Raw genomic sequence first — 11,136 nt, 5'->3', positions numbered from 1 at the left:
CCCTGTGAAATAGTTGCGAGCATAGTCAGAAAAGCCTTAATGCCCAAACCGTTTAAATCCAGATTGTTTTAAAACTATCAGATGTGGTAAAAGGTATTAATCCTGTATAAACTTGTGGCAACTAGTGGTTATGGTGGTGGAGTCACAATCTCCTAGCGGTGTTCAAGAAACAACGCGCCATTTAGCGCCACGGTCTAGCTAACAAAGTGATAATTGGTCAAAGGTTGAACGCAATGAGCTGAAAGGTACTTTCCAACCTTAACGAATTAGGTTGGAATTCTGTGCTTCCCTGGTTCTCCGAGTCAGCGTTGTGTGTGATGTAACGCCCTACCATGGCGATCCGCCAAGGTACCCAGGCAGAACCCTTTACAGCCACTCCTATCTCACCCCTCCGTTGCCCCGGGAAGACCTGCAAGGCTGGCAGATTAACGGTGATCTACAGGGTGGCGGCACGCCCGTGTCCTGACGTGGGACGGAAGAGGAGACGATTAATTCGGGTAAGTGGGTGCGACAGAGGTGATGTTGTAACCACGGACAAGGCGGGCGGGCACCGTGGGAGCGCTGTACGGAGGTGAGGGCAGCCCGGTCGGGCACACGCCGCGCACAGCACTGTGCCCGCAGCCCCGAGCCGCGCCCCCGGCCCGTGGGAAGCGGAGACCACCGGGCGGCTCCCCGGTGCCCAACCGGATCCGTGTCGGGCCCGCCCCGTGCGGGCAGGGCCGGGCTGGAAGTGACGCGGGCGGACGGGCGGAGCTGCGCGGCGCTGGTGGCCGAGGCCCCATGTTGATGTCCCCGGTGCCCTCCGCGTCTGCCTAGGTAAGAGCTGTCCGTGGCCGGCTGCGGGTCCGGGCAGGGCTGACACGCTCTTTCCCGCCGGCCTCCGGCCGCTTCTGGGCCGGGCCGTGCGGCCGGGCCGTGCGGCCGCGGCTCTGCGCCACCGGCCCCCGCTAGCTGTTCGGGCCGGCCGTGTCGGTAGGGGAGCGGCGGGGCCGGGCTGCGGGAGCCGGCGGGGCTCCCCGGCCCGCGGGGGAAGAAGGAGGCCCGGAGCCAAGGTGACCGCGTCGGGCAGGTGGCGGAGCAGCGGCGGGGAAGGGGCGGGTGGGGACCGGGGGTGTCGGGGGCCCGGGACCGCAGCTGGAGGACTCCGGGAGGAGCTGTCTGTGCTGGCGCGGCTCGTCCTGCTTTTGTTTTTCCTGCTCGACGAGCTTTTCCTCCCTTTCACCGTCCTTTCCGCTGCGCAAAGCCAAACGCGTCGTTTAGCCTTCCCGTGGGAAGCGCTTGTCACGTCGGTAATGAAGCCTGTGCGTAGCTCTTCCTCCTCCTCTCCCGTTGCCTAGCCGGTAGCTGTGAGTTAAGCAAGCAAGTACCCAGCATCCCCATAACTATCCTTGAACTGTAAGTAGATCTGACCATCACCTAAGCCCCGGGGATTTTCCTGCTAGGCAACAGTAATCCCAGATGATTGTGCTGGTCTGCACAAGTTAGATTTGTGAGCAGTTCTGCTTTAGGGTTGGAAACCAGTCTTGCCTTTACTGGTTCCTCTAGGGCTACTGCTCAGCTGCCACAGCTGAGCAGCTGACAATGTGCAGAAACAGATAATTTTTTTTCCTTCTGGTTGGGGTTGGGTGTTTTTTGTTTTTATTTTTTTTTAATTTTTTTTTTTTTTAAATTTAGTTTTTTTAATATGTGCTTAGGCTGAGCTATACAATTTTAAAGACAGATTTACTGAAAAATCAATTGGTTTTATTATTAATACTGTTTACTCTTTTTTGTACTTATTCTACCTAATGAAAATGTCAGTGTTATTTTGGTAAGTTACCGAATTACTAAAAATGAATGAATTTGTTGCAATTGAAAATAACTAAGGTTTTTCTTTTAGAGCCATAGATAGTGCTGATGCATACCATTTGTAGTTCAGACTGAAATTGAAAATGTTATTCTCTGTTTTGAGATGTGTGGGAGTTTTCAGGATTTTACTGTGCTGTAATATTTCCTATTCTGGACTATGAAGCTACATAACTGATAGGATTTATTGTGTACCCTGTTGTCTCTAGAAAACTGTATTTTGATCTTTACTCAGTTTCCTGCTTGTGGAAGTTCCTTGTTTTTCTTCTACATCTATTCATCTTCACAAGCTTTGTGTTTTATCTTGTACCCCGTGTTGGTCAGTATACAAGACTGTTTTTTTATTTAACATCTGATACATTGAAATAATGTGGCTGCCCGCCCCTATGTACCTCATGTGTTACTCTAAATTGTGCAATAATAAGCTTAAAATTTTGATGGCTTAAAACTAAAAAAAACCTTTTGTATTTACCTTTTCGTTGTTTTGGGTGATGGATACGTGTTTACTTCAGAGTGCAGTTTGTTTCAGAAAGCACAAGGTCTTTGCTACTTATTTTTTAACTGGTGAAATTTTAAAAGGCTATAGGAGGTATGCAAACACCTTTTCATATTTGAACTACTTGAGGCTTGCAGTAGCCTGTCTCCTTTTGGTTTTGGTTTCTATATGTATCTTCAATGAAAGTAGCATATTATGTCACACGCTTGGCAGTAACCTCTTTCAAGCTGTGAATGTGCTTGGTTGGTATAAAATTACTTTCAACAGCAATTGCAAGAACAGGGTAGCTCATCTTTCCAGAAATGTCAGCTACATAAGGCCCTAATCCTCCTAATATCAAATGTTTTGACAAACTGTTGATTATATAATGGAGTCAGACATTTGAAACTTTTCAGTTGCATATTATTCTATTTTTGGTAGATATTGCCGAATCTGAGGAAGGGATGTTCTTCTTCTGCTTGTGAAGCATCTTGTGTTACTGTAGTTGTAGCACTATGTATCCTGAATGAGGTGGTAAATGGAAAGAACAAAAGCTTTTGCAGTCCAACTGATTAGTGTTACTCCCTTCAACTTCGCGCATACCTCAATGTTCCTGCTATCAATGCAGGCCATTGTTTATGGTAATGAAGCTAAACACGAAGTATGTGTTACAGTGAGAATAGTAAAAGATGTCCATAGACTGCTAAACGGGGGCAGGCGAGAGAAAAGCCAGCCCAAACAAACCCTCCTATTTACATAAACTTTCTTATTTTTTAAAAAAAAGTCTTGAAATGGAACTCTGATGCTTTTACTGAGAGGGGAGGAAAAACTTAATGTGTAAAAATGCTGTGAAAAGCACTGAGCAGTACAGATTTGAGAAAAGTTTGAAGTGGTGAAACTACAGAATCTCCTTCTATAGCACGTCTAGACCATTAAGAATCTTTCATTAAATTAGAACCCTGCTTTGTTTTCACACCACTGCTTTTATTTTCCCCTTTCTGACACTGAGATATACTAGGGACATTCAACTAAGCAATGCTTTCTCTTCATCTTGATGTCACTGCTGAAATGACTGCTCTTTTTATTCTGCGAGGTGGTTGTTTTGGAGAGATGCTGAGGCAGTGAATTTAGTCTATGGCTCTCTGTTTTCAGAGCAGGGCAACTAATTATTAGGCTTTTCTGTCGTACATATTTCTACTAGATTAATTTTTGTAACTTCACTTGTTTTTCCACTATGTTCAGGTAACAACTTCTACAATTTTGTTACAGATAACCATGTCATCCTTTCAAGAAGTTCCGTCTTCAGCTAGCACTTTGCAGACCTCCAATTTTGCACACGTGATTTTTCAAAATGTCGCGAAAAGTTACCTTCCAAACACACATCTTGAGTGTCACTACACTCTGACCCAGTTTATCCATCCTCATCAGAAAGACTGGGTTGGTATTTTCAAGGTAAGTTATGCTTGTTCTATTGCTATATTTCAAATGTTTGCTTGCTCTCTTGCAAGTTAAAAAAAAAATCTCAACAACAGTAAACTTTTAGTTGAACATCACTTAAGTGATGTATTCGTTCCTGCTGTTAGAGTGTCGATTTTGTAACAAAGACCAAACTGGAGACCAAAACTAGAGGAGTGAGTCCATCTGGAAGTCTGCTGGAATAAAGAGAAGGTTTAATGTGTGCAGAATTAGATGGAAATTATTTGGGAAGAGATTTGTGGTTACAGAGTGATATTGTGAACCGGACTGAGTGAAGAATATGATACTTTGTGTGAAATGTGTGTGCAAAGAATGAAAACTAAGCTGGAGATAATGGGACCCCCATCCCTGACTAATTTTTTATAGCTGGAACAAGCTGAACAGTATAGATCACTAAAATTATTTGAAACAGAGCCTTGGAAAAAAGGTGCTTGGAGATTTTTTTAAAGGTTAGTAAAGCTTCATTTATGGGATTAGAAATTGATTAATTCTAATATCTCCTTCTGATAAGACCTTGATTTGTGTATCTTTGTCAGTATAGCTCCTAATAGATGATACTTAAATCCTTTATTTTTATTTTATGTAATAGAAGTTTCAGTGAAGTGATGCTTTGGCAGTGGGGAGGGGAGATGGGTTACAGACTAATTTGTTACTGGAGCACTTTTCCCATAGAATTCAGTTCACTGTTTAAGAATGTAAATTATTGACTTTTTGTAATCTGCAGATTACAATAGTCTTTATTCAAGCTAAATTACTTCTCTGCCATATAGAAATACTGTGTTGTGTAACAAAGCAAAAATGTTGTTAATGCAAAGTGCAGTGACTGTATAGTCACTAAATTGTGCCAGGGAGACGTTAGCTTACAAATAGACACATTTTCCTAGCAAGACATTTTTAAAAATAAGTGTGTATGTGTCTTATTTGCAAAGTTTTGACAAATGCTGTAACTGAGAAAACACATGAATGTTTAGTTCATGGCATTTGTGAAATGTAAAAAAAAACCTCTTTATCACAATGTTATAGATGGTTCTGTTTATGTTGCATGTAAGCATCTTGAAATTATTTAAATACGAATGTAATGGCTTTGTATGTTGGCCTAAATGAGGGAGGCAATCAGGCAGGACTCCAGAATTACTAATTAGGTAACAGAAAAAAGAAGTTGAGAAACTGTACACAGCATTTTGTGTAATCACTGAAAAACTATGTATAGGTATCTGATTTCATCTTGACTGTGATGATAATTTTCTTTAACTATGGATGTTCTACTTTATTCTGCTTTAACAGAGGCAAATAATACTTTTGCAGTCATTTGAGGAACATGTTGACCTGGCATAAGGTAGTGCTACTGTTCAAAAAAACATCTTTAATGCAGGGTGGCTTTTTTCTTGTGCTTCCTCTTTATATGAAATGAGATAATTTGTGTGTGGCAAATCAAATTGAGGTTAAGACCTCAGTGGTTTTATGACTACATGTTTAAAATGGAATTCCCCAACTAAATTTCCAGTTTGCCTAATTCACATCAGTATAAGGGAAAGAAGCATTGCAAGATGGCAAGAATAAAAATGGTTTTCTTTTAGTGGTTGTATCAGCTTACACTAAGTGTTATGAATATACTTAGTATAGTTACAGTACACTGAGTTAAATAGAGCCAGCTGTCTAACTATATCTGTGTCTACAAATATGTATGTGTAATGTTTGCAGTAAAATAAACTATGAAAATCTCATCATCTTGGCATAGATAATAGAAGTTGTACTGTGATCTGAATGTAAAAAAATGAGTGACTTCTAGAGAATTGATTGTTCATGAGCAAATTAAAAAGCACCTGGAGGTAACTTGAAACCTAATGAAAGCAGAATGTGGTTTTATCAGTTACTTCTCTTAAATACATATGAAGGTTTCAGTGCATGGTTAGTAAATTGAGCCTATGATTGAAAAAAAAAAAGAACAAAAGAAAATCTTGACTAATTCTGAGAACAATAATTAGTAATCTTCAGTATTGACTGGTATGCAGTAAAAGTGGGGTTTCTATGAGAGAACTCGAAGTTGATTCACAGACTGTTCATGTAGAGGGAATAAAGTTCACTTTGTCCTTTTGAAGTGCATAAGTTGCTTAGAAAACAAATCTATTCAAGCTGGTGTCATTTAACCTTTGTCTGAAATAGCACAGAAGGTAGCTAGTGTTGTAATAGTGGGCAGAGGAAAAAGGCACCTAGTTAAAAAAAGAAATCAAAAAACCTCAGCCAAAAACCCCAACAAACAGTAGTAATTTCAGATTGGCGTAGAAAATAAATATGAAGTAAGATTCTTCCTGTGCTCTGTGAGCCTTGTTGTTTTTGGTTCTAATGTTATTTTTTTTTAATTTTAGGGGTCAGTGGCTCCTGAAATATTCTATCTTGTTTGCTTTACTATCTAGATAAGAATTTGTTTTATTGAACTGAAAAAAAAATAGGTAAAAAATTAGGTACCTTTTTAAGTGAATGGTTTTTATTTTGGATGCGAGTGTGTTTCTTCAGCAACAATAATGCCTTGAGTAAATATTGGTTATATATATCCTTATATTGTTGCATTTGTTTTGCTTGTCCAGCTGTTAGTGCAGCTGCACTGTGAAAAGGATCAGTGGGGTGATCTGCCAGAAAAATACAGACTCTCCTCCCTCAGCTTTTACCATCTTATTTTGTAACCGGCTTGGTTCTTCAGTTTAATCATGGTGTGGTGCAGTGGGCGGCTGTGCTGGTGTCACTGTGATGGAAACAAGGGGACTGGGAAGGAGTCTATGGGAAGGGCTATGCCTGCTTTATTGGCATGGTTGCTTAATATGGAATGACAGTTGAAGCTTCTTTTTCAAACTTCTTCAGAGTTCTCTTCTTAATGGCAGCTTACTTGAAGTTGTGAAAGTTAAGACTCTACCAACTTCTCTGCATATGCTGTAGGTGAAATTTTTTTTTTGTTCCCAGTGTAAGTTGCTAAATGTTGAACTTCAGTAATAATGAACAGAAGGCTCTTTGAGGTGGCAGTAACGGGTTTAAAACTGTTCCCAGGCAAGTAGTTTTGTATTGCTTAGAAGAATGAAGACCCAGTGTTCATAAACTGAAGGAGTAACATTACATATAGAGAATTATTTCAGATGTAGCAGTTTTTTTTACAAACTAGATGTATCTAAATGCATACACTAATTCTGGGACTGGACGTCTGGCAAAAACTGGGAGATGTAGGAAGTGCAATAATGAAGATATCCTTTAGAGCAGAAGTTCTACATTTTTTATTGGTTTTGTGTTTATTTTGCTTACTTGTCCCCTACAGGAGAGGAGTCTAATGCAGGTTTTGACTTAGTCTTCAAGTCTGTTGTCTGTCATTGCTGCTATGTGTTCTTTTGCTTTTATGGTACTCTGGAGAGTCATCTGTAATGAAGTACTAAAAGGTCTTGATGAGTTATATCCTTGTGTGTTACCAAGGAAAAAAAAAAGCATTTTTTTTCAAATAAGTACTTTTGTAGTATTTGCCATGGATATCGGGAGCCCAAGTTCCTCTACATGCAGTTTAATGAGAACTAGAATTTGAGATCAAATTACTCAAATCCTCTGCTGAGGGTTTCTGTGCAGGATACTCTGATGGCTCCTAGTGTGGAGTTAAAGGTGAGAAGACTTTTACCATCCTTGATTGATTTCATAGGAGGTGATTCCCAGAGTGATCAAAGACCTCTTTATTTGTTTCTGCTCATCTCTGGTTAATCAGAATCTGGAGAGGCCTTTAATGTAACCCAAATCTTTTCCTCTTTGAAATGAGGGAAAATAACGAATGCATGCACTACATCTGGTTGCAAAACTGGCCTGTCTGTAGGTAGTCCTAATTTCCGGCTAGGGAAGTCTACATCTCATGACTATAAAGTAAAATAAATGGCTGAGTGATATTTTTTGCATTATTAATACATAATGTCCAGATTTGCAGAAGTGTTTGAAAAGCCTGTTTGGTTTCTAGGAAGCAGCACCTATCTCTTTGTCTGGAGCATATGTCTGCAAATAGGGCTGTCAAATGTTCAGTACACAAGAGATGCAGGTTTACTCCACATCTCGAAGGCACAAACAAGGGCTCTTCTGGGCTTTATAAAGATACTGCATCAAGAGAGTAGTATTAAAAGTATAAGTGCTTGTGGGTTGTATCATAATACTTTGTGAATTTCTAAAGATATAATTTAGCTGAGACAAGCATGCTGGAATGCCCTGCAATATCAGCACATAATCAATCTTACATATGTTATGTTAATGACTTTGGTCTTACTGTGTCATTAATTAACTATTCCATCAAAACTTTTCTGTTCCTCTGTTCTAGTTGATACATTTTTCTGAGTAATCTACATTACCATTCTTCTAGGATATACAAGTTGTAGGCATGCTTTGATATTGACTGTCTCGGTACCCCTAGAAAAGAAAAGGAAATAATTTCTTTCTTAATTTCTATGTTTTTAATGGCCACAATTAAAAATGGAGTGCCGACGTTCTGGCAATCTAAAATACGGAACAACTGCGTAATGAGAATTGGGAAGATTTTAGTAACTTATTGAACACAAAAAGTACCTCTTGCTCAGAGAGAGTACTCAGTGTTTACAAGGCCACATCTGAGCTACTGTTTGTGCAATAGTGCAGGGTGTGTGTTTGTATGCAACTTAATTTGTCTTTTCAATGTCCTTATTTATAGAAGATCTCAGAATTAAATTGTCTGTGGTCAAAAACTTTTGTAACACAGTTTAACACTGTATGTGATAGAGACTTCAGAAATGACTTGGTGTTTGCATTTTATCAAGGCAATATAGCTGTATCTCTGAATAGTATTCTGGGTTATTTAGTCTCTCTTGGACTGCAAATAATAGTACAGCTTGTGCGAATCATTTCAATATCCTGATTTTGTTGTAGATTGATAACTTAAGCAACAATTACTTCCATACAGATTACATTCTGAAGTACAGCAAAACATCTGGATGTATTATTTGCCACATGCATATAGAAATACCATTTTTCTGGCATGGAATCATCACTGCACAGCTGGCCATGATAGATAGAGGAATGTGCAGTGCACAGTATGTCCTGATGTTAAAATAGTTGGGAAAAGAACTATTGGAATTCAGAGTGTTTTTGAGAATTGCTATATCTCTGAATTAGTGATTCTGTTGGCTTTTCGTTTACTTTTTTGAGAAGACAAGTGAATAGTACTTAGCATGAAAAATAAAGTCCCTGGCAACATTACTTGCTGTTTCTATATGAGATGAAGAGAAGGATAATCTTGGTTTATCTGATGTTCCCTTTGACAAGAAATTGTAACTTTTTTCCCAAGTGTCAATAATTTTCTAAAACTATTTGGTGCAGTAGGTTGTAGAATTGGCATAACAAAGTAGTCGGTACCTGGTCACAATTTTGAAATAAAGGATTGTGCTAATTGATAGTTCTCATGGGATGGGGTAGCAGGGGAATAGTTTACTTAAACCCCACCTGCTCTTTTTGAATACATTTTCATGCTTATCTCCTAAAATAAATAGTACCTTTGTTACTCTTTGATCTGTCATACATTTTTTTGGACAGTAATTTACATATGTAACAGGTTTACTTTTAGGGAATTCATATGGTTTCTGTATTTATTTGATTTATACCTAACAGGAAGTTTATCCTGTGGTCTAGGCACTCTGTCAGTGCCATTTTGACACATTCCTGTGAACTATGACATAAAAATAAAACCAATGAGAGATGATCATAACTTAGGATCCTGATAGTACCTTGATACTGCAACAAATACCATATGTTTGCAAAAGTCCAAATGAATGTATGTGTTTGTAACATTCAGCAGAGATGGATTTCTTCAGACCTGGGACTAAGAGAACATTTTGAGATTACAGCCTTTCGTAAAGAGTCTAGAGTGCTTTGCAGCCATCTTCTACCCAAGAATGTCTCAACCCTGGGGCTTCTGTTGTGTAACTGATTTTAATCCTAGTGTGAATAACAAGGTCATGTCTGAAGTGAAGGCTTAAGCACCTTGGCTAAGTCAAAGTTGCATGTGGTATAAGATGATTACAGATATAGTAAAACCCCCAAGGTTTGACTTTGCTTACTTATTTTGAAATGTCTCTGCCTGAATGTTACTACAGTGTACTTAATACTTAAATAAGTACTTCTTATATCCATATTCTGAATTTTTTTGTACAGTTTGGTTCTTTGAGAACTGCTATCTAGATACCATTATTTGCTGTGTTCAAAAGTACATTGCACCAATGGCATGTCAGTGTTGTCTCAGTAATTTTGGCTGGTATGAGCTTTGCTGCACCCAGATGTTTTCATTTTCCTATGTGCTAGTTGTTTTAGAAGAACTTGGTGTTTGTAGGGGCCTGTTGTAGATTACGTGTTACAGTATCATTGACATTGCTGTCACTTTTAAAATAACATTACTTTACTCAGGGTTATGGCCCAAGCCAGGCCTGCTTGGAGAAATCTCTTCCTATGATACTGGTCCCAATGGTGTTTTGCTTAGACACCTGTGCTATATGTTTGGGGCAAAGTAAATGTTTCTTACCATGTGAAACATGGAAAGGCTACTGACTTACTGTTGTCAGTAATAATTGAAGTGTATAACATACATCTACTGTGTGTAATTTTGCTTCTTTCAGAGGTAGCGATTGACTTCTTGCAGTACTTAGGGTGCTTTGCCAAATTTCTTTCTCAGCTATTTAATTTACCTTTTAAATTAGAAAAAGGGCTTAATGTTTACTCTGGTAAACTTTGTAGTTCAGTTTTTGGTGTGATTTTTTAAAAAATTGGATCATAATTAGGTATCTACAGTAGAGGCCTGCTGATTATGCCCAAATTGGTTCAGCTAAACAAGTATTTTCCAAAGAGGTGTTTGCTTCTTTGGCTTGTTGATGCTGTGTAGATGGGTCAAACACTGTTAATATAGCAGAATGAACACTGCTGTTCTTTCAGCTGTGTAACAGCTTTCTGAGGCCAGGGAACAAAATGCCAAGTGAGCCTCCCATGCTGATGATTTTTCTTTAAGGCACGCTGTCTCCAGATAGAATCAACTGACTTTACCAAGTGATTGTAAAAGAAAAGAAATTTAACAAAATTGAAAATCAGAAAAAATTTATTTTTCATATTAATCTGGAACTCAAGAAATGAAAACAAAGTTGAAAATAATTTTTACACTAAAAACACTGTGGAGTTGTAAGGTAGAGCTTTTGCCTTAGAAAAATTTACATTCTGTGTAAAATGAACCAGATGAGAGTTGAAGGAGATACAGTGAAATAAAATGGTTATTATTTTCCCTCAGGTAGGTATTAGATAACTCATTATGGCTATAAAGA

General features: G+C 39.0%; 1 protein-coding gene across 4 annotated transcripts in view; it reads left to right on the top strand.

The window, feature by feature from the left end:
* The first annotated feature begins 704 nt into the window (after positions 1-704).
* Positions 705-11,136, top strand: part of TAX1BP1 (Tax1 binding protein 1) — a 56,400-nt gene continuing 45,968 nt past the window's right edge. For all 4 annotated transcript variants that reach the window (XM_021538190.3, XM_021538188.3, XM_021538189.3 and 1 more), the window contains exons 1-2: positions 705-816; positions 3,590-3,772. In XM_021538190.3, coding sequence (XP_021393865.2) covers positions 3,596-3,772 — 177 coding nt within the window. In that variant the 5' untranslated portion in view covers positions 705-816; positions 3,590-3,595. The remainder of the gene's footprint in view (positions 817-3,589; positions 3,773-11,136) is intronic.

Source organism: Lonchura striata, chromosome 1, assembly GCF_046129695.1.
Source record: "Lonchura striata isolate bLonStr1 chromosome 1, bLonStr1.mat, whole genome shotgun sequence".
In the NCBI taxonomy this organism is placed as follows: Eukaryota; Metazoa; Chordata; class Aves; order Passeriformes; family Estrildidae; genus Lonchura; species Lonchura striata.
Note: the sequence above shows the minus strand (reverse complement) of the source record. Positions and strands in the feature narration are given on the sequence as shown.